The 22,356-nt window shown below is 30.4% G+C and overlaps 2 protein-coding genes across 10 annotated transcripts; one reads left to right on the forward strand and one right to left on the reverse strand.

Moving 5' to 3' along the window:
• On the forward strand, window positions 9,428–12,897 carry LOC109343232 (probable xyloglucan glycosyltransferase 12). 2 transcript variants are annotated; one of them, XM_019581434.1, is made up of 6 exons: window positions 9,428–9,635; window positions 9,671–10,427; window positions 10,752–11,060; window positions 11,218–11,508; window positions 11,609–11,722; window positions 11,835–12,897. In XM_019581434.1, the coding sequence occupies exons 2-6, from the start codon at window positions 9,717–9,719 to the stop codon at window positions 12,462–12,464; spliced, it is 2,055 nt and encodes a 684-aa protein (XP_019436979.1). In that variant the 5' UTR covers window positions 9,428–9,635; window positions 9,671–9,716; the 3' UTR covers window positions 12,465–12,897. The 2 variants fall into 2 exon arrangements, with proteins under 2 accessions (XP_019436979.1, XP_019436978.1); XM_019581433.1 differs by having other exon boundaries at window positions 9,428–10,427.
• On the reverse strand, window positions 17,661–21,590 carry LOC109343233 (transcription factor bHLH74-like). 8 transcript variants are annotated; one of them, XM_019581438.1, is made up of 8 exons: window positions 20,271–21,077; window positions 19,764–19,994; window positions 19,551–19,616; window positions 19,407–19,475; window positions 19,061–19,132; window positions 18,824–18,967; window positions 18,643–18,721; window positions 17,661–18,303 (listed from the first exon to the last, which is right to left on the reverse strand). In XM_019581438.1, exons 1-8 carry the CDS (start codon window positions 20,868–20,870, stop codon window positions 18,293–18,295), a joined length of 1,272 nt encoding a protein of 423 aa, XP_019436983.1. In that variant the 5' UTR covers window positions 20,871–21,077; the 3' UTR covers window positions 17,661–18,292. The 8 variants fall into 8 exon arrangements, with proteins under 8 accessions (XP_019436983.1, XP_019436980.1, XP_019436985.1 ...); XM_019581435.1 differs by having other exon boundaries at window positions 17,661–18,301; window positions 18,640–18,721; XM_019581439.1 differs by lacking the exon at window positions 17,661–18,303 and having other exon boundaries at window positions 18,353–18,721; window positions 20,271–20,445; window positions 20,476–21,077.

A 22,356-nucleotide genomic window follows, 5' to 3' on the forward strand; every position in this document is an offset into this window, starting at 1 on the left:
AGGGTTCCAGAAACTAATTAAAATTCTGGAAATATTTTTTTTTTGGCGAGTCGAGTTTTTGCTCGCCCCGGCGACACCTCGTTCGCCCAGCCGAAAATCCTAGAATTTTTTTTTTTCGGCGAGTCGAGTTTTTGCTCGCCCGGACGGACTTTCGGTCGCTTGGGCTCGCCCCGGCGACGCCTCGTTCGCCCAGGCGAAAATCCTGAATTTTTTTCGCCCAATCGGGTTTTTGCTCGCCCGGGCGGACTTTTGGTCGCCCGGGCTCGCCCCGGCCCGAGCTCGCCCCGACGACTCCTGGTTCGCCCAGACTACTGGAATTTGGACAGAATGCTAATTTTTGTCATTTTCAACAATCAAGACACATTCAAACCTGGTTTTTCAACCACCTGCACTCAGAAAATTTCACAACAACATTCATATACAATATTCAACACATTTCATCAACAATCACATATATTCAAAAGCATTCAAACATAAAAATCTTGGGTTTCTTAAACCCAAGTTAACTCCAAAACCTTTGAGATGGTTTAGGAGATCCGGGTGTCATATTCGGACACCACTATGTCACGATGTGTTCTCTCTCACCTTAATGAAGCGTGCTTTACGAAATCTCTATGGTTCGGTTGGGTTGTAAGGTTCAAATGCCGGAAATCTTCGTAACTACCATAATAAAACTCGTTAGTTCCCGATATTTCTAAAATCGTTACCAAAATACTTGAAACTCCATATTCCGATTTAAAACATTCTTTGACAATCTTACCACTTTAAAGTAAGTTATACAAAGTATCATTTAAGAGTTTCATGAGACCTTCATGTACTCATAAACCTCAACATCATTTTTAACAAAGATTTCTATTTTTCCAACTTGATTCAAGCCATGGTTTAAGGCTAAAAACAAATAGAAATACATACATTCTCTTTTTTCCAAAACATTTCCTAAAGATTCCGTTGATTTTATCATCATCCCCTTTGGCTAAAACAACAAAAGTATGTAATACAACATTATAACAACTCCATGAACACAAGTTGTTCATGGTTTCAACAAAATATTTTCATGAGTTCAAGAACCACATCATTTTCGGTTTTGAAGAGAAAATGAGTTATAAAGCGTTTTAGAAAATTTCAACGGTTGAATATGTTCTTGACATACTCATGAACGACATACTTAAATCTCATCAACATCCATTGGTTGAATGTTGAGAGATCAAGGATTGAAGATGGAAGAAGACATGAGAAAAATGAGAGAAAAATGGAGAGATTATTTTTACCTTCTCTTGAAATTTTGCAAATGAGAGAGTGTGAGAGTGAAGTGTGAAGTGTGAGGGTTTAAGGAAAGAGGGAAATCAGATTTTCCCTAGGTAATAATGACAAATCTCATATGGTGGCTAATGAGATCATGAGATATTTGAGAAAGTGGTGGGAGATTTGCTTTATGGAAGTCAACTCACACATCCCAATGCAAAATGATCACCTTGTGGACACATGCGATAAACATGCCCGAGTATTATCGGCCAATATTCGATCGGGTATTGAGTATTATCGGCCAATACTCGATCGGGTATTATAAATCGCCCGATCCTAATATCCGATTAGAATTTCGGATTTCGGCATTCCGAGTGAAAAATATTTAGAAAATAGGTATGGGTGTATTCAGGGTCTATATTGACTCAAAATTAAATTACGAATCCAACGGCGTGATCGGAATTCGATTTCGAGTTACGGAACTCAAAAATACACTTTTTGAGCCGTACCGGGCGGATTTTGGCCCCGACAGTGGTCCAGAACCGACTGTCTCCAAAAATTACCAAACTTTACCACAAAATCGGAAATAAATTTTTAAGAATAAAACTCAACAAGAGTTTTGTCTAATTCCTTACTGATAATTCCCAGAAATTTATTTTCGAATATATAATTAATGAAAATATTAGTAAAATCTTATAATTCAAACTCGTAAAATTCGCGGTGTTACAATAAGTATGCTATTGTTTGTATTTTTTAAATTTGTTGTGTTACCAATTATTATTATTCTACACATATAAGTTCGTTCAAACTTTATTGATTGTAACTATCATTTTTATATTATCAAAGAATTGATGTGTGATTAAAACAACATTTGACCTACAATTAGAAAAGTATGAAACAATCTAACACTCATAAAAAACCCTAAAAATATTAGACTCAAACTCTCAATAAATAACAAAAAAAAAGCAACAAAAAAAATTTACATTTTCACCATTTATATGAGACATTTTTTGTTCATAATTTATTTCATTTAATTAAATTAGGAGACCGAATAGTCTTGTGGATGGAAAAAATGCTCGTTGGGAGAGTTAGCCCCACTTACCTGTGCATGTTCCTGACTCGGACAGAATTACCTCCAATACGAGGATACATGTGGGAAACAAAAAAAATAGGAGAAGGAATTTTCATCTTATATCACACCTACAAAATGTAACAACTCACACTAACATTGCTTTTGATTTAATTTCTTGAGAAATGGGACAGCTAATAACAATAATTTGTCCTTTTAATTTTGTAAATGGACCTTCATACTAAAAAAATAATATCCTTGTAGGATAAGTATGACAAAAGTCATGAGTTTTGTCTCTCACCAAATCAAACGTCCATCTACCAAAATTGTCCATAGTTAGCTAAGAGTTAAGCTTTAAACTGAAAAATATACACACATAAAAAAGAGATGAATTAGAGACATTCAAAATTTTCCTCTTTAAACCATATAAGAATAACACGCCACCCATTGGAGGTGTACTAAAATAATTTAGAGACATTAAATGTGTCTATATTTTTTTATAATTTTTTAGTAGATATTTTTCTTTGAAAATTCTATTTGACATTAATAAACTAATTTCAATTTTTAAAGAAATATATGATCATTTATTTATGAGAAAAACATCTTTACACTTACAATGTAAACTCTTTTTACATCATTTATCATTTATATGGAAAATATCTTTGAATTTGAAATAAAATAATAATAATGTGTTGATAATATAAATTGTCAATATAGACTGTTAAACTTATAAGAAATACTCTTTTTTTTTGTTAATTAGAAATGCAAACATGATTTCTATCAATACTATCCAATCATATGAATAATATTTTAAAAATTCTTAATTTCTAATTAAGGTGAACATCATATATTTAATATAATTGTATTGACTATTTATCTTGAGTAGTAAAATAAGTAATCTAATTTCTGACAACTCATAGCACTTTTAAAATTGATAACATATATGAGATTAATGAGTTAATACACAAACGGTTGATCTATATGGGATAATGTAAATTCTATAAGTTAACACATAAGGAACAAGGTCTCCAAGATACCAAGTCATAGATAGTTTTCACCTCTCCCCATTAGAGAAAAAACGAAGATCCCAAAATGAATTAAGGATTTGGTTGGGGAAGATCATTATACCAAAACTCTCTCAAAAGATATATCAAATGAGTATATTATAGAATATGGATTCGGATATGACTTTGTATCATTATTTTATATTATATGTGAGAATCATGAGATTCAAGATCCTATGATTGATATTTTACCAATTATCAGGAAACATCTAACATAATGAAAATAATAATAATTTTAAAGTAAAAACTTCTAATCATAAATCACTTCCATTAAAAGAATGAATAATATCATTTAATTTTTAAGTTATTAATTCTATGAGATGTAATTATGTATACTATTCATATTGAATCATATAATAATTTATTAAGAATAAATTATACTAATATTTTCCAAAATTTAGTAAACCTATATAAATTATGTCTTACTTTTTTGTATCTATACAAATCACTCATAATTTATATATAATAATTGTATGGGTGAGTATAATCTTTTAAAAAAGGTAGTGAATACAAGTAAGTTAAACTACATGAGTGATAGTGTAATTTACTCTTAATTATTTATACTTAATTATGTTAAATTTGTTATTTGTAAATTTGCATATAGAATTTTATTATGATTTCACTATTATCTTTTGTATATTTAAGCAAAATATTCTTAAACTGTTCATGCATTTTTTTTTTGTAACGAACCAAAATGAGTTCTTTATTATAATTAATTATGTTCTTTCTTCTCTTTGTATTAAGTGTAACTCATATTCTCAAGAATACATTCAAGATAAGTTTTGACATATACCAAGTTCACAATAATAATTTCTCACAACATACTAAACTAAAATCTATTTTTTGGGCTATACAACAAGTTATCTCTTCATTATTACTTTTATAAATTATGTCGATCACATGCTCAATAAATTCAGTAAGTAGTGAAATGCTTTAACCTCTCTTCAAAAAGAGGGAGAAAACAATCTCAAAATCCTTTGAAATAATATAATACATATCTCTAATACTTAAAAACACTACAAGTAGTACTGGATGCTTTGAATGTATAGTGAAGCCTCTATTTATAGAGACTTTTTTTTTCCTAAGCAACATTGTATTTTATTCTCCTTAACATTCCTTCACTTAACTATGCATATCGTTACTTTTAACTTCTCACCTTTCAATTGCCTCTATTTTTTAACTTTGAATGACTTAAAAGCTAAAATGACTCTACTTTTCTCACACCATGGATCACCAATCATATGTCAACATCCCTGATTTTGAGTTGCATTATGTAATATCCTGATTTTCCTGTTATATTGGTTGCAAAAAATTTCGCTCATGGATAAATAATGGCTATATGCTTTTCTATATGGATATGTAATCTGTCTCCTTAAATATATGAATAAAAATCTCATGCGGGGCACATGTTACTGTCAGCCCCTTCTAAAGTCACCCCTTGAGTATTAGGGAGTAGAATATGAGTATTAGATATAGTGTAATATTTATATATTGTTAGTATAAAAATTTATATATGATTGATATATTATCTATCATTTATTTGTATTATTCATATTTAAAAGTCAATGATAATTAAAAGATGATGCAACGACGATATAAAAAAACTCTTATATTATCTATACTTACATATTTTTCTCAATATATATTTGACTCCGATTCTTGTTTTCAAACTTTGTGGCATTTTGATTGAAATTTTAAAAACTGTAGTTTACTAATATAACATTTCTATTTTTATTATAGCTGAATTTGTTTAATTTAATTAAATCATTTCATTTTTAAAAACCCTTTGTTTCTAGCTCATATAAGTTTGTTCTTGAATTTCTTCTTTTCTTGTTTTGGAGAATTTGAATGTATCCATATATAGATATTGTAAAAAAAATTACACTATATTATTTTTTGAGTTGTCTTTAGAAAATGATAATATTTTTTTCCATTATGAAGTTTTTTCAACTTAATTCCTTTTTTATCATCTTATTTTATTCTTCTATTTATAAGCAAGTACTAATGGAAAAATGGGGTTTTCCCCAACACGATTATTTGCGAAGCTTAATTGAGATAATGTTGTGGCTAAAATGATAAATAATTTCTGTTGTTTGTCACACTTTTGAACAAGGAATATGTAGAAGAAGACTAGGAACAAAAATAAAGTGATTCGAACCTTGGAATTAGGGGCACTCCCTTTCACAGTGAGAAAGAACAACTAAGGACATGCTAATCTTTTCTCCACAAATCCCTTTCTCATCCGACAAAAAATATTCTCTAAAAAATGAATGAGACAATGTATCCTCACACGAGAACATAATTCGAATTTAAAATTGACAGATAAATGTATATTTGACAATCTGTTATTACATTATTTAACATTTACTCCTCAAAAAGTAATATAAAAAATAATTTGCTCTTGATTATCACAAACTTCCTTTGAATTTTCCACCTTTCTTTTTTTTCCTTCCCTCATTTTCTTGGAATTGGTGTGAGTTATTACTGTATTTAGAAGGAAAATACATTCACTTAAAATTTCTATTTTTAACGTTAAAGATGAGAAATATATCGATTATAAAACTCTATAGACTTTATTTGCTGGATTTGGAAAACAATTTTTTAATGTTTGATTCCATTTTGGATAGAATATTCTTACTAACATTCTAACTAACTAGATATAAAATAGTAAAATTAATCAATTCACATATTAGTATTTGTTTCAAATATAAACTTTGATTTCAAAATCATTTTAAATCATACATTTATAATAAGCATTAAAAATAAATTTTAATTTCTAAATGAAATATAACCAAGTTAAATTAAGAGAAAAAGATGTATGAACTCACAATATAAGAATTTTTACACTATCATTATATTATATATGTTCATTTTCACTTATTATTAACTCTTAGATAAAAGTAATATAAATATAAATGATGTATTAATAGTGTATAAATATTTATTTATCAATATATAGATATTATACTATTAAATTAAAAGATACATGAATTTTGCGCCAGCAATTTTAAAACTTCACGTTATTTCTCTTCCCATTCCTTGTAACTTTGTAAGACTCTATAATGAAAGAAAGAAAACATTTTTAGTTAATGGTTTTGTTGTTATTAAACTCAGACCAGATACTTTTGGTGAGAACACTGAGTCAATAAGTCACCGACTCACTGTTTATTGGGTTATACTAAGCATAAAAATTAAAAAGTAATAACATTTCATTGTAAAAAGTTTAGTATAAAAATATAAAATGCAAAAGACATTTCCTTTTTTAAATAAAATATAATAAATATTTTTCACTTTTATATCTTATTCTAGGGCCCTGGTAAGGAAAGCTGTTAATTTAATTGACTACTATTTTTAGAACAGAAAGAAAATAAAGACCTCACGAGTATTCCAATTTATGGTAGATTTTTCATACTGCAAACTTTTGATCCTTTTAATAAATGGGGTCAAAGATTACAAGCAACTTCACGAGTCTCACGTATATTTCCATGTATCTTTAGCCTTTTTTTTCTTTTCTAAAATTATTTGATAATTAGAAGGTAATCCAATATGTATTTAAATCACGTCTAGGAGAATTAGAGAATGCCTAGAAGAATCAGACATACATAAGACTTACTTATCAACATATCTCCTCTAGATAAGCTTACTGGACTGAAAGAAATGTTACATTTGATCCATGATTATGAACATCTTTTGGTTCATCACAATCAGAAAGAAGTTAAACTTCAGCTTTGTCATCGTGTTAAAATTTAATCTCAAAACCAAACAAATTGATAATAAGATGAGTAATCGAATAAATATTTAAATCATACATACGAGAATAATATAGACGATGTAAGATTTACTTCCCACAAAACCAAAATAAAACACAAATCTTCACGGCATTAGATAATACAAAATAATTAAATGGCATGAATTGTCTACTTCTCTATGCCATTTTGTTTTCTTTCCATGATACTAACAAACTAACTTACTTTAATATTTATCAAAACAAAGGAAAAAGGAAGCGTGAGGAATTAGGAAGAGTAAGCTTTCAATTTTAGGACAGCGATTATCTATAATTTTAAGTGCATATAATGGGGATAAGAAAATATTGCATTTTCACAATAATAGTGAAGTTCAGGGTTGTTGTGAATTTATTGAAAATAAAAAGGAGTTGGTAGTAAATATATTGCTTGTGTCTAAAAATTTGCTGATTTTGTCCAATTTTATTAAATGTTGTCTATATGATTGTCCATTCTTTCTATATTAAAGTGAGCAAGATTTAAATGAGAAATCTAAGGATTTTTCGTTAGGGTAAAAAAAAGATCTGTTTTCTGTGTGCTTTCTTATTAAAAAATGAATGATCTTGTTCAATTAACACAACACTTCTTCTCATAAAAAAAAACAATCATCTAGTTTCAAAAATTAAAATCAAAATCATGTTTAGTTACCAACAAAGTGTTAATCTAGTATTATTAGATCTCCAAAAATACTACAAAATCAAGAGTTTTATTCCCTGAATCATATTTGTTGGGAATTAACAGTTATACACTTTGAAAAAGAATAATTTTTTACTCATGAAGTAAGATGACACATTTGTATTACAAAAAAAAAAAGCCATATTTAGTTGTTCCTAGATATTTTGGGTTATTTTCGTCTCATGTTGTTATATGAAAAAGAAAAAAAGAAACAAATAAAATTTCATTTGATTTATAATTAAAATCTATTTAATTTTTGTGCAAAGATCATACAAATATAATTTTGTCCCATTCAACAAACTTTTTTTTCTTCACATACACTATGGAATTGAAACCTCCACGCTGAAGAAATTTATTAAGACTTAAAGAGAGTAGGTCTAATAATAAATTTATTTATATTTCTCTTAAGACATAGTAGCACAATAGAATATGCTGTGTTAGAGAGAATGAAATGAAATATGACTTTAAATGGCATGATATTGATTTCATTTCATGATGAGGAATAAGGAATAAAATATTCTTTTATTGTTGCATAGAAAAAGCTAAATCCTTCTTAAAAAAAGAGTATTTATTTATCACCCTACAAAATTATTATATTAACAAAGCACATATATTACTGATAAATCAATTAATAAATAAAGTATCACATTGTAATATATCATTTTCTCGTTAGTAGAAAGATTTGTATCAAAATTAAGTAATATATTATTTTCTTTAAAAAAAATCATGTAAACAACTGCCATAAATGCATTTTAAAATAATACCAAACATGAAAATTGAGTCAACCATTTCAAAGGGCAATTACATTATTTATGTAAAACAAAAATTTTATTTTATTTTCCTTAAATAAAATCCGCTTGTTAATGTGTCTCACCAATCAAATTCAAATGTTTATTAGATAATTGGTATTTTGCTAATATAAAAATAGAAAACTCTTCATAATTATCACACTAATAACAATTATATCCCAATCCATTATTATAATTTATTACATATATGAGTTTTTAGACATTCTTATTTTTTTTTCTTCTTGTTCTTATGAGTGGAAATAAATCAAGTCGAATTTGACTCAACTCAATCAATTTGTTAAAGATTGAATATTTGAATCAAATCGAGTTCAATGTAAATTACTTTTCCTAACTTAAAATCAAATTAATTAACATCCACAAACATTTTAGTAAGATAACAAGTTAGAATTTATATCTCTCATAATTCAAATGATCATCATCTTTTTTTGGTACATAAATAATCATCATCTATAAAGATATTTTTTTATCGAAAAAAAAATATATACATATCAATTTATCTAACATAAATGAGATTTTTTAGTTCTAATGCATTATTTTTTAATATTATTATTTATATAATAATCATAAAAATATTTTATAATATATAAGCTAACGATTTGAATTCCAATCAATTTAAATTCGACGCATTTATTTAATAATAATAAATTTTAGATCATATTTAACTCACTCATAAAGTTTTTAACAAAACTAAATTAACGAGTCAAATTCTCACACACAAACACGCTCTCTCTCCTTCTCCTTTTTGCTTGTTATCGCAAGCTGTAATAAGATTGAAGTACTTTTGTACTCATCTAATGTAATAATAGCTCTTATTATTACTCTCTCTCTCTCCCCCTCTCTCTCTGCAAGTGTTCACGTATAATCTTTCTCCCAATGTCACTATGAATTTGAGACGCCTCACTCTGTTTCATTCTCCACGCGTCTCTCTCTCTTTTATCTTCTTACATTTTCATTCATTTAGATCAATCAAACTCATAATATAACACACTTTCTCATTCTTCCTCTTCTTCTTAATCTCTTATTGAAAACATAATCAAAAACAGATTTTGATTTGTTTTTGTTAGATCAGAAAATAATGGGGTGGTGGGGGAAGAAAGATAGAGGAGGAGGAACCCTTGTAGTGAAAATGGAAAACCCAAACTTTTCAATGGTGGAACTTGAAGCATTTTCTGATGATGATGAAAATGAAAACTTTCTAATCACAAACGACAACAACAACAAAAGAAGAAACAAAAACGCAAAGCAACTAACTTGGGTTCTTCTCCTTAAAGCACACAGAGCCGCAGGTTGTTTAGCATCTCTTCCTCTTTCATTTTTCAGCCTTGCCTCATCCATTAAACGACGTGTCGTTTCAGGAAAAACAGACACTAATACAAACAACAACAATAATAATAACAGCATCAAGACACGGTTCTATTCCTGCATCAAATTCTTCCTCTTTCTCTCTCTTCTATTGCTTTGTTTTGAGGTTGCTGCTTATTACAACTTCAAAGGTTGGCACTTTACTGCGCCTAATTCAAAGGGTGTGTTTGATTGGGTTTATTCCATGTGGGTTTTCGTTCGTGTGGAGTATCTTGCTCCAGTTCTTCACTTCTTAGCCAATGTGTGCATTGTCATGTTCACTGTTCAGAGTTTGGATAGGCTTGTTCTCTGTCTCGGTTGTTTTTGGATCAAGTATAAGAAGATTAAACCTGTTGCTAATGTTAGTGATGCAGATCTTGAATCTGGGGACAAGGGTTTCTTCCCTATGGTGTTAGTTCAGATCCCCATGTGTAATGAGAGAGAGGTAAGATAAGATTATGAGATGTAGTAATATATAATCTTCATTTGTTATTTGTTGAGTTATGATTTTTGTCGGCACAGTAATTTTTTTAGTTTTTATTGAAGTGGATTGTGTTGTTTTGTTTATGACTTTGTTAACTTTGTTCAGGTTTACCACACTCAACTGATTGTTATGTTTTGTGTTCATAATATTGTTTTTTAGCTAAGTTGTTTGTGTTTTTGTTCTGTTTACCTGCAATTAGTTAATGTTTGTTGAGTTGTGCCTTTTTCATACTGAATTGTGTTTTGTTATCTAAGTTGATTGTGTTGCTTTGTTTCTGATTTTCAGGTTTATCAGCAATCTATTGCTGCTGTTTGTAATTTGGATTGGCCAAAATCTAAGTTACTGATTCAAGTTCTTGATGATTCGGATGACATAACAACACAGTCGTTAATCAATGAAGAGGTCGAAAAATGGCAACAAGAGGGTGCCAACATTTTGTATAGGCATCGGGTGATTAGAGAGGGTTACAAGGCTGGTAATTTGAAATCTGCCATGAATTGTAGCTACGTGAAAGACTATGAGTTCGTTGCAATTTTCGATGCAGATTTTCAGCCCACCCCAGATTTCCTGAAAAGAACAGTTCCTCATTTTAAAGTATGATTAATCATTCATTCAATATCGTTTTCGTAAACTAGAAAATTTAGCATGATTTATACTTTGTTCTATAGTTTGAATTTAATAACACGGTAGATGTGTTAATTTCACATGGTTTACTAATTCTAATTGACTTGGTGATGGTGATACTACACAGGATAATGACGAATTAGGGCTTGTTCAAGCAAGGTGGTCCTTTGTGAACAAGGACGAGAACTTGCTAACGAGGTTGCAGAACATTAATTTGGCATTCCATTTCGAGGTGGAACAGCAAGTTAATGGGATTTTCATTAACTTCTTTGGGTTCAATGGAACGGCCGGAGTGTGGCGAATTAAGACTCTAGAGGATGCTGGTGGATGGTTGGAGAGAACCACTGTTGAGGATATGGATATAGCTGTTCGAGCTCATCTTCATGGCTGGAAATTTATTTATCTCAATGATGTCGAGGTTTGCCTCACATTAATTTAGTTTTTACATCTAATTGTTTAGTTAGTCTGTCATTACTAATTCATAATCACACTGATTGCAAATTTTTTACTACGTCCAGTGCCAGTGTGAGCTGCCGGAATCTTATGAAGCTTATAGGAAACAGCAGCATAGATGGCACTCTGGGCCAATGCAATTGTTTCGCCTTTGTTTGCCCGACATCATTAGCGCCAAGGTATGTTGTACTATGTATATATGTCAAGTCCTTGTTTTTATGGCAATAGTACTCACTACCTTGAATCTGTTGTTGGTACTTATAGTGTTTGTACCGATTATGTTCTTTGCAGATAAGCATATGGAAGAAATTCAATATGATATTTCTGTTCTTTCTGCTTAGAAAACTGATATTACCCTTCTATTCATTCACCTTGTTTTGCATAATTCTGCCCATGACAATGTTCGTACCAGAGGCCGAGCTTCCTATTTGGGTTGTTTGTTACATCCCTGCCACAATGTCGTTCCTTAACATCCTTCCCGCTCCAAAATCCTTCCCCTTTATAGTCCCTTACCTTCTTTTTGAGAACACCATGTCGGTCACAAAATTCAATGCCATGATCTCTGGTCTATTCCAGCTTGGTAGTGCATATGAGTGGGTTGTCACCAAGAAATCGGGCCGTTCCTCGGAGGGTGATCTTGTTTCATTGATTAATGAGAAATCACCAAAGCATCATAGAGGGGTCTCAGCGCCTGATCTTGAGGAAATGAAGGAAGAAATACAAAGACAAGAAGAAAAAGCATCGAAGAAGAAGAAACATAACAGAATATATATGAAGGAACTTGCTTTGGCTTTTCTACTTCTAACAGCTTCGGCGAGGAGTCTCCTCTCGGCGCAGGGAATCCACTTCTACTACTTACTATTCCAGGGCATATCATTTCTCTTAGTTGGCCTAGACTTGATTGGTGAACAGGTTGAATGATTCAGAAAGAAAAAAAATGTCAGGATTTATAATCCATAGAGATACTTGCATGAATTATATACAGAGAAAACAATGATGAACATGCTGTGCCTTATGAATCATTGAACATAGTTATAAGGACACTGCAGAGGACTAAGAGTATTTCATTTCTTGCTCATGCTGCTCCTTTCAGGTTCCTTATCCGGCTATGCTGAATACAAGACCTCATTTTATTACTATGAACAGAAAATAGCACAGTTTGATTTGGAAAGGGGTATCATAGAAGCTGGTAATGGCTCTTCATTGTGTAAGTTTAGCATTTTTTTCCACTGTAATTTTATGGTGTCATTCTTTTCTTGTTGGATTAATTCTTTTGTAAGAAAGTTTGTGGTTTAATCTCCAAACCTCAATTGGTATTTTTTTTAGTTGAAATGAAAGTTAGGAACATTATCCTTACTTGTCTTGTTCCAAATTACTCCACCGCTTGGTAATGAAGAAATGCAATTTGGTATCATGATTTCTAAGTGTCGCTTCCATGAATTATTGAACATTTGATTTGTGTTCTAGTATGATATATGAGGAAATAGTAAGGTTTTATACTTGTTAATATTGAGTAACACTATTAGATCATGATAATAATAATAATAATACAAAATCAACATAGTCCTATGATTGATCAGAAAAATATTTGACTATTAAAATTTTAATTTAAATATATAGAGTGATACACTGAATAAGACAATAAATGTATAACCGCGTAGGATATCATATCACATAGTATAATTTTAACTACTACCCACATAGTGCAAAAATGACAGAAGATAATGTACTTTAAAAACCAATAGATTACACTGCTGACAGACCATAATTAACATTGGTAAATTTCGATGACAGAATAGTTGCTTTGACAGCACATGGATTTTTGTATTGGTCTGTGTCTCTCCATTGTTGAATAAATTGGGTCACTAAAAATATCAGTTCCGTACATTATGGTAGCTACAACATGGACCACTAGTCTCTTTATGTGAAATGCTTGAAAACTAAACCCAACTAACTTTCTTCTACCACCATCAATCACTCCTGTATAAATTTTGTTTCATTCTGTTTTCCATTTTAATGTATTTCAATTTTGAACGGTTCCTAGTACAAGAAAAGAAAGGTAATAAAAAGTTTCATTTCAATTGATAAATCACCAAATAATCATTCACCAAACAAATTGAAGGTTTGGAGATTGGACAAAATTGTCCCTTTAGCAAGAATTTTAATGTGTCAATACAAATTTGTTAATATCATATTAGGTTATAAGAGGATGAGATTCATGCAATGGGAAGATTATTTGTTTAGTAATCAGAAGACACATTAATTAACAGTCTATTTAACAGAATAAAACTGCATACATTTATCTTTTGTATACTTATTAGATTATACACATATGAGGATGATTTTCTTGTATTTGCACGTGGGATTCAATTTTCATACCCAAAATTTAAATTCCATACTCAAATATTTTTGTTAATCCCAAAAATATCCTTATTTTATCCCATCTCCTTAGAGAAGTTCATTTGTAATCAAATAGAATTTTGCAAGGAAGCAAACGGAAGAACAATTTGTGAAAATAATTTTGTGTGTTTTTTCAGTAAGCTTCCTCATGGAAGATGAGATAAAGTAAATGTATTTCGGGATTCAACAAAAATAGTGGAGTATGCAATTCAAATTTTGGGTATGAACTAAATTCCTTCGTTATGTAATAGAAAACATTTTTATCCGATCGTGTACATATAAATTATACAAGAATGTTCCACATTAAAATACTCAAATAAACTACATATAAAAGATAAAATGGATTTATTATTTAATCTTCACTATTTTAGTGAAAGTCAATGGCCAAAAATTTTATTATTTAATCTTCACTACTTTAGTGAAAGTCAATTGTCAAAATTGATGTTATTAACCTTGCAAAATGGATCAACAATGAAGAATTCAGCTTCTCTCCCGTATTAGTATTAGATGTAGATGATCATAAATGACACAAATAAAAATTTAATTGGCATAATTTTAAATAAAATAATTTTTAAAATATATAAAATCCACTTTCTCCTCATATTATTGAAAGAACCAAGAAATGAGAACAATGAGTACGCGAAATGGACATTTGAGGCCTCGGGGGATTTGGTGTTGCTAATACTTTACAAGAAATGCTAACTTATAAATATGATCATACTAAATCTCACCAAGAAGTACATAGAATTATGATCATTGGTGGAACAATACCTTAACACGTGAATGCTCTAGAATCTTTTCGTTTGCTCGTTCGAGAACTATGATATTTGGCTCAAGCTTAATTCATCCAAAACATACTTTTAATTCTATGGTTGAAAAGTATAAACATCAACAAATTCAAATTGGATTAATTTGTTCTTAACAAATAAGTCCTTGGGCTAAAAATATCTACCCAATGGAGATAGTTGGGGAGGTAACAAAACTCTATACTTTTCATTACAAAATAAATAAGCCTAAAGAAAATGAATTATTTTGTGAATGAATTTTTGGTCTAATAAAAAGTGGGATTTGTGCTTGTGAAAAATATAAAAATATTCGAGAGTTCAGTACTTAAAGAAAATCTAAACTCGACAATAAACTAAGTCAACTAAATTTAGTTGAAGATTATATTCATTAATTAATTTAAAATGAATTATTTGAGTAGAAAATCTAGTTAAATAAATGAGTTGAATATAAGTTCATATAGTTCATCAACTAAAGCTATATTATATTGTATTGTGTTATTATATTTTAGTTTATATAATTCAATATGATGGATGGAACATCTCATGAACTTAAATTGAATTAAGATTGAAATTAATAAATATTCCATATCAAACTCAATAGAATTTTGAGTCGAACGGATTTTATCTAGTCTAGCTAAACTAAAATCGAGTTTGCCAACCAATTATTATATGCATATTAAACTTAATATGAATTTCACAATGCATTTTGTTGCCGGTTCAGCTTTTATTTTTTCTAACAAATATAAGGAAGACACACTCGTATTTTATGCACTTTATCACTACCAAATGTCACTATGTGCAACATGTGCAAATCGAGTAAACAAAACATCAGTGACCTTAGCTGACTAAATTATTTGTTTCGACATTGATTTTTGCCACTTCAATTTATGGAAAGCATAGTTTTTAAAATAATTTCATGGCTTTCATTTCTTCAGGAGTTAGCTATATATTTCAGCCCTCACTCCACAGATTAACCCAAAAGTTATCTTCTAGTAGCAGTGTACCTATCAACATATATATGGAGGGGCAATAAAAAAATAATTAATGCATATTCATTGTCTTATCATTGATTATTATCATTGACTTTTAAATAAATAAAATACATATGAACGAGTGGATGTTGTTTCTGCACAAAATTTTATATTAATAATGGATAAATATGAAACTTATAGAAAAATATCAATAAGACGTTGGTCTAATGATATAAAATCTCGTGAATTCCCAGATAGACCAAAAGGTCAAACATTCGATGAACGATACTTGTTGGGAGTAACATCTATACACCCAAAATAAATGAATTAGTTCATTAGATATAGTGTGAAGAATAAATAACCTTCATTTTACAACAAAAAAAAAACTCAGAAAAGTATATCCATGGAACAAAATGTTCTTGCCTAGATCATTAATATCACACTATGGGTCTCATTTTCTACCAAAGTATGAAGGGTATCTAATTCAATGAATGGGTCAACATCTGGATTCTGGATTTTTCAGTTACAAATGGAGGGTATTCCTTTTTTGAGATAAGGTTTATTTTATACGCATCCTTTTTGTTTCATGAAGTTGTGCCATTTATGAGAGTCAACGAGATTTGGTACTCTCTCCCATTTGTCAAGTTGTACCTTTTCACCATAAAGTCTACTGCTAGAATTTCTCAATAAAGAGGTGAGACATGTGAACTAATTCATGCACCTTATTGCAATATTTCTAGCTAGTAGATTGTGAAATTGCAAAGAGATTTCTTTTTTTTAATTGTTAGTAGCTAAATAAATGAAAATAGACATTACACTAAAACGAATTGTGTTCAACTTTATTAAGACAATCAAGAAGGAAGGTTTGGTGGAAAAAGAATTGTATAATTATATGTAACATCTCAGTCCTAACAATTATGAGTTCGAGTTGCGGGAGACTTGCTTTTATGGGGAATAAAATACTGTATGGATATTTAAACTGGTAGGTGGCATGCTCAGTATATTCATGAGTCTGAGAAGTCGCATGTCAGAACTGAGGTGTTACGTTATCTAATGAAAAAATGAATGAAGGTTTAAGGTAAAAAAAAGGTGGATCATATACAAGATACCCATGAAGATGAGAGGACACTTACATTACTCTTGTCCTATGTGGATAGGTTAAAATGTCTTGAATTTTGGTAATTGGCCAACCCAATTTATAAACGCTCAAAAATTGAAGTGAAAAAATATGACAGTCGTCCGTCTTAAACGGTGTCTTAATCCCTGTCCCAAACCAATTAGATTATTACATTTTATAACCTTTATATTTTAAATTATTCTTTTATTTATATGTCAATATCAATATGTGATTGACTTGAGATAAAGAATGAGACAATATTAGGAATATGTGATCCCCATTCAAAAAATAGGAGTTTGGAGTCATGAGTCAACCCTAATTACAAACTTATTCAAAAGAATGGAAAACTAATTATATTTCTCTTAGAATTGTTGTCACATAAATTCAAAACTAATCCGATCCACATTAAACTTGTTATGCTTATAATATTTTGACCCAATTTATTATTTGGCATAATGTGCTCATATATACAACTCCCTTTTAGTCAAACCAATAAACTCTTAGGAATATGTGACAATCCACAAATAATAAAGAGACCACTCTAGCTAGTTCATGGACTCGTTATTTCATGAGAACTGTATTGAAGAGTTGATTTTTAGACGATAACAAGGAAAAAGAAAAACTTGGAAATCAAAAAACAACACTTATGAGATGATTTTGTAAATCACAATTAGTAAACATATTCTAAGTAGGGGTTCTTAGTTCATTGTGTCTGTTTGCGAGTTGGAATTTGGAGAAAAAAAGAAGATTTTACAATCATAAAATATATTTGTTAGATAAGTTTGAGACATTCTCTTTCCCTCCCTTCAATTCTCCTTTCATAATAGTGGAATAGAATTAAGGTAAAAACACATAAAAAGTAGTTTACAATTCTTTTGAAAATGGCTATAAGAGAAACACAAAACAAAGAGACCATTTTTGAAGCATGATCTAATCAAAACAATCTTCACTCTCATACATGTTGCAACATTTTCACTTAGGTATGCATTAACCTTTTCTTTCATTACATTTTCTTTATAATAAAACCAAAACAATGACAACCAAAAACCCTTAACAAAAGTACACACATTATGTAAAATGCAACACTAGTTGAAACAAATGAACTTCAAAAATCGTAGCCTTACAACTCCATACATAATCATATAAGAGTTGCATGCTCCTCAAATACTTTCCTTCCATGTCATTAAAAAATACCATTGCAACTTGTTCCCTATGATCTTGATTTTACACATATTCCACATAATGTGTAACTATCATTTTCCAAATGATAAATCTAGCAAGTCATCTTCTGCAAAAAATTCGAAGAGCCGACATTATGTATTAAGATCCTATACAATCACACACCTTATTTTTCTGTCCCTCTCTATTTCTCCTTCCTTTTCAACTTCAGTTAAATTGTGTAGTCAACTTGAAATTTCCAAAGTCTCTCTGTTGGAAGTAATGATGCTATATATTCCACACACTATAACTCTGTTTTCAACCTTCCTATTCAGAAAATTACGATAAATTAGAATAAACTATATGCTTTAGTTGATTGCACAAACAATCAAAATTAAAAGATTCTAGTTTTGGTATGCATACACCAATTTTAACTCCTTAGTTTCACATTGATAATGAGTGTGCAAATAATTAGTGAAGAGCCAATACTACGTGGTAATTGAGAATATTAATCTATTACCAACATAAAGATTGATAATCAATTTCAATTAACATCCTCAATCACCATATAATAAGTTATATTCACTTGTTTTATCAAGGGTGTAAAAAACTCTGTAAAAATTGGTGTACTGGTATGTTTTTTTAGAAGATTATGCCTATATTACCATCGGGTCCCAAATTATCATGTGTTGTACTGGAATCATATCGCATTCCGTAGAAGCTTTGGAACTCATGATCCGAAAGAGACTGCGGTAACAGGAATATCAATCAACTATTTGCAATTTTTCGCAACCAAGATAAGCTAAAGAGTAACTGATTAACATGTTCAAGGATCTTTAGTCTTTATACCTGAGGCAAAGGATGGAATTGTGTTGATGTACTAGGCATGCCATTCATGGTTCCATGGAAACTTGCATTGGGAAATGGGTGAGAAGAGCTTAGACTAGGACCATATCCACCAATTCCATGTCCTCCTATGCGCGACTGCAGAATCTGATTAAAAGAGAAATGTAAGTCAGAATAATTTGTGTACGAAAAACAGTGAATGGAACCTTAAAGATTAGGAACTTAACAGTCTTTACTTACATCCTTGGATAGGATCTGCTCTACATCAAAATTCAGTTCTGGATTCACTGTGGCAAGTTTCATGGACAAAAACTGCAAAATATATCTACATAATGAGTTTGGACATAATAATAACAGAGTTCACACTCATTATCATTAACGCACGAAGTATGCATTTGGGTTAGCTTATTTTGGGCTTAAAATAGCATATAATCAAAAGCTATTTTGTGATTGACTTATCATAAAATGTCTCTTAACTTGCAGTATCAATAAAATGTTCGAAACTATTTTGGAAGGTGGTTAAAAAATCCATCATTTTCTTTGAGAATTTCAGTTTCAATACATAAATATGGCATTGCTTCCATACCTCAACCTGTTGCTGCAGCGATTGCACGTAGTTTATAATCTCATCCAGCATTACTGCTTTTCCAGTTATCTAAGAGAAATCAAAACACCATACAGATTACTTAACAAAGTCATATTCATAGTTTCATAATCTCATTTGAATCACCTTGTTGCACCCTGGAACAAGTTCTTGAAGCAACCTCATTCGCTCGCTAATTTTTTCTCTTCTCACCTGCCAGGAAAAAGCTTCTATAACTAAGTTTACAACATATAATAACAACCAAGCCTTTATCCCACCAAACATATATAAGTTTAAAACATATACAAAAATGAAAGGTTTTTTCTAACAAACATTGTAATAAGATTGCGGTATTAGTACCCTTTCTGCAAGGCTATGGCTGTTTGTAGCTTGACCTCTTCGAGCTCTCACATGAATGAAATTGTCTTTAGTAGCTTCTCCACTTAGAGAATTCTCTTTAGCTTGCTTCACCGGTTGCTTATGGTGCAAATCTGCACTACTATTCTGCTCAACTTTTTGTTTCTTTTCATGTTCTTTTGCACCATCATAGCTCTTCCCAGGGGAATCTTTCAGCACATCACCATTAGCATTCTAATCAGAGGTTATAATATAAAGCATTCCCTTAGTTAGCTCACCAAAAAACAATGCAATGAAATATTCTGAGTCCGAAATCAGATTGATATACAGAATATTAATTCATTAGCTCACTAAAGCTCATAAAACAAGGCAAGGAAATATTTTAAGTCCTAAATAACATGGATATTGATATACATAACAATTCATTCATTAGCTTTCTAAAACACATGAATAAGACAATGAAATACCCAATAGTCCTAAATGAGATTAACATGTTAGCATTTAACAAACCTTATTTGGACTGAAAGAAGAATTATGATCAATACTTCTCTTTCTTCTATTTCCACTAGGTCCAGATCCTGTTGCTCCCTCTTCAGTAGCTGAATCCTCAAGCTGATATTCTTCACCAATTATTGGAACCATTTCATTTCCAGCATCCTTAATCACATTATAATCTGGTCTATACCCAGTGTTAGTGTTAGCTATGTCACCAAACCCAGGTTGACCAAAAGTGCCAACAATTTCTGAGAAGTTTCCACTACCATAGGAAGGAACCTTGGAAACCATGTCCCCAAGATTTGACTCAGACATATATTGAACAATGTGAGAGGTGCTACTCATTCCTTGATCTTCCAAAACAAGAGGGTAAGATGAGTTTCTGCCAAAGTCACTATGAGAAACCATTGAAGAGCCTCCAAAAGTTTGAGCCTGACTCAGTGAAACAAGTGGATCCCAAGCATTAGAAGGAAGATAAGGATTAGTTACATGATCTGAAGGGGTATGAGGCTTATCCATGGAGACAGAACTAATACCCATTTCTGAAACATTTGTGCTCAAACCAGATGATTCAGGACATTTCAGAATGCTCTTATTTCCATGTTCAAAACCCATCTGAATTCAACAGTGCCTAAAATGCTAGGATTAAAAGAAAGTAACTTGTATGTATATATCAATCAACTACAACAATCCTAACTCAACAGAAGAAATAAACAAATGCAAATGATTAAAGAGAAAGTGAAATTTGACTAAATTGGGCTTGAGAGATATCTTGCAGGACTTAACAAGGAACAAATAACTTGGCAGCTTTATAGGACTGAGATGAAGTTGGGAGCACATCTGTCCCAAAAAGTGTATCAATTTTTCTAACTAATCAGAAAAATACTTTATTATTAAATTTTAAACTTAAATATATATTTTTCAACCAATTAAAAAAAATATCACATAAAGTAGCACACCCTTTTGGTATAACAGATGATGTTCACATGAAGTTAAAGTAAAAGAAAACCCTCATTGTAATAACATAAATAAATAAAAAGTAAAAGGGAAGAATATAATCTACTCATCTATGACAAGATTGTTTACCTTCTTTCTTTCAAACACCTTATGATCAAAATCAAATCAAGTTACTATTGCAATGCTCAGAAAAAAGGGGAAAATGGCTTCCCTCAGACAAGAAAGTGAACCTTTCAGTCTTCAGAGCATAAAGTAGACATTATAAACAAACAATGGGATTAACTAACAGCTCATCAAACTGCAACAAGTAAAGCAGATTCCCTTTTCTACTTTGTCCACAACAACAACAATTAAAACATCTACTCCAAGAAGGAAAAACACCAATGTCATTTTTCTTGGGTACAATTTCATCACCTTTTGAGTAATGAACTGATATTTTTCAGGATACATGGTTACCCTCCAACAAGTGTCACTATAAGAAATTGAACTATTGACATTTTGATTTTTTTTAGATCTAATAAGATGTTATATCAATGGATCAATACATGTCGGTAATCACCTATGTCATTGATCTTTTAAGCATTGATGGTTAATGAGTATATATGTATATAAATAATCATTTCAATCCTTTGTGTTTTTTGACTTAGTCAGTATATTTCTTAAAAAAATTAAATGAGGTTTAAAAGAGTTATTTTTAGTGTATTTTACAACATTTTATAGAGATTAATTTGACATTAAAAATGACTAATTTGACTTACCTATTTTTTATTTTTCAAATTTTGATGAAAATATCAAAATGTAGGGCTGAAATGATTCTATATATTAATGTAAGGTTTTGATTTAAAAGACAGGACAGGAGGAGCAGAAGGAAAATCTAGTGTGATATTAAATTGTAGGATGAGAATCCAAGAACAAAGGAAAGACCAAAGGCATCAAATTCTACTAAAACACTGGAATGAGTCAATGACCGGTGAAAATGAAAGGGACATTATTCAGTACCCTTTTATCACAATGGAGCATCAAATGCTAGATTAAATTCGACAGCAAACAAACAAATTACACCAAAATGGTACTCAGCATAAAAACATCAAAGTTAGCATAAAAATCCAACTTTTATAGATTACAGACAATACCAAAAGCTACT

This window comes from Lupinus angustifolius, chromosome LG03 (genome assembly GCF_001865875.1).
Source record: "Lupinus angustifolius cultivar Tanjil chromosome LG03, LupAngTanjil_v1.0, whole genome shotgun sequence".
In the NCBI taxonomy this organism is placed as follows: Eukaryota; Viridiplantae; Streptophyta; class Magnoliopsida; order Fabales; family Fabaceae; genus Lupinus; species Lupinus angustifolius.

Excerpts from the sequence above, each read along its gene's own strand:
- LOC109343233 (XM_019581435.1), bottom strand. The coding sequence starts at position 20,870 with ATGGGTTTTGAACATGGAAATAAGAGCATTCTGAAATGTCCTGAATCA. Across the intron at positions 19,617-19,763 it reads GCCATAGCCTTGCAGAAAGG|GTGAGAAGAGAAAAAATTAG; the intron begins GTACTAATACCG and ends TTTTCCTGGCAG. Across the intron at positions 19,133-19,406 it reads CGCTGCAGCAACAGGTTGAG|TTTTTGTCCATGAAACTTGC; the intron begins GTATGGAAGCAA and ends TATATTTTGCAG.
- LOC109343232 (XM_019581433.1), top strand. The coding sequence starts at position 9,717 with ATGGGGTGGTGGGGGAAGAAAGATAGAGGAGGAGGAACCCTTGTAGTG. Across the intron at positions 10,428-10,751 it reads CCATGTGTAATGAGAGAGAG|GTTTATCAGCAATCTATTGC; the intron begins GTAAGATAAGAT and ends TCTGATTTTCAG. Across the intron at positions 11,723-11,834 it reads CCGACATCATTAGCGCCAAG|ATAAGCATATGGAAGAAATT; the intron begins GTATGTTGTACT and ends TGTTCTTTGCAG.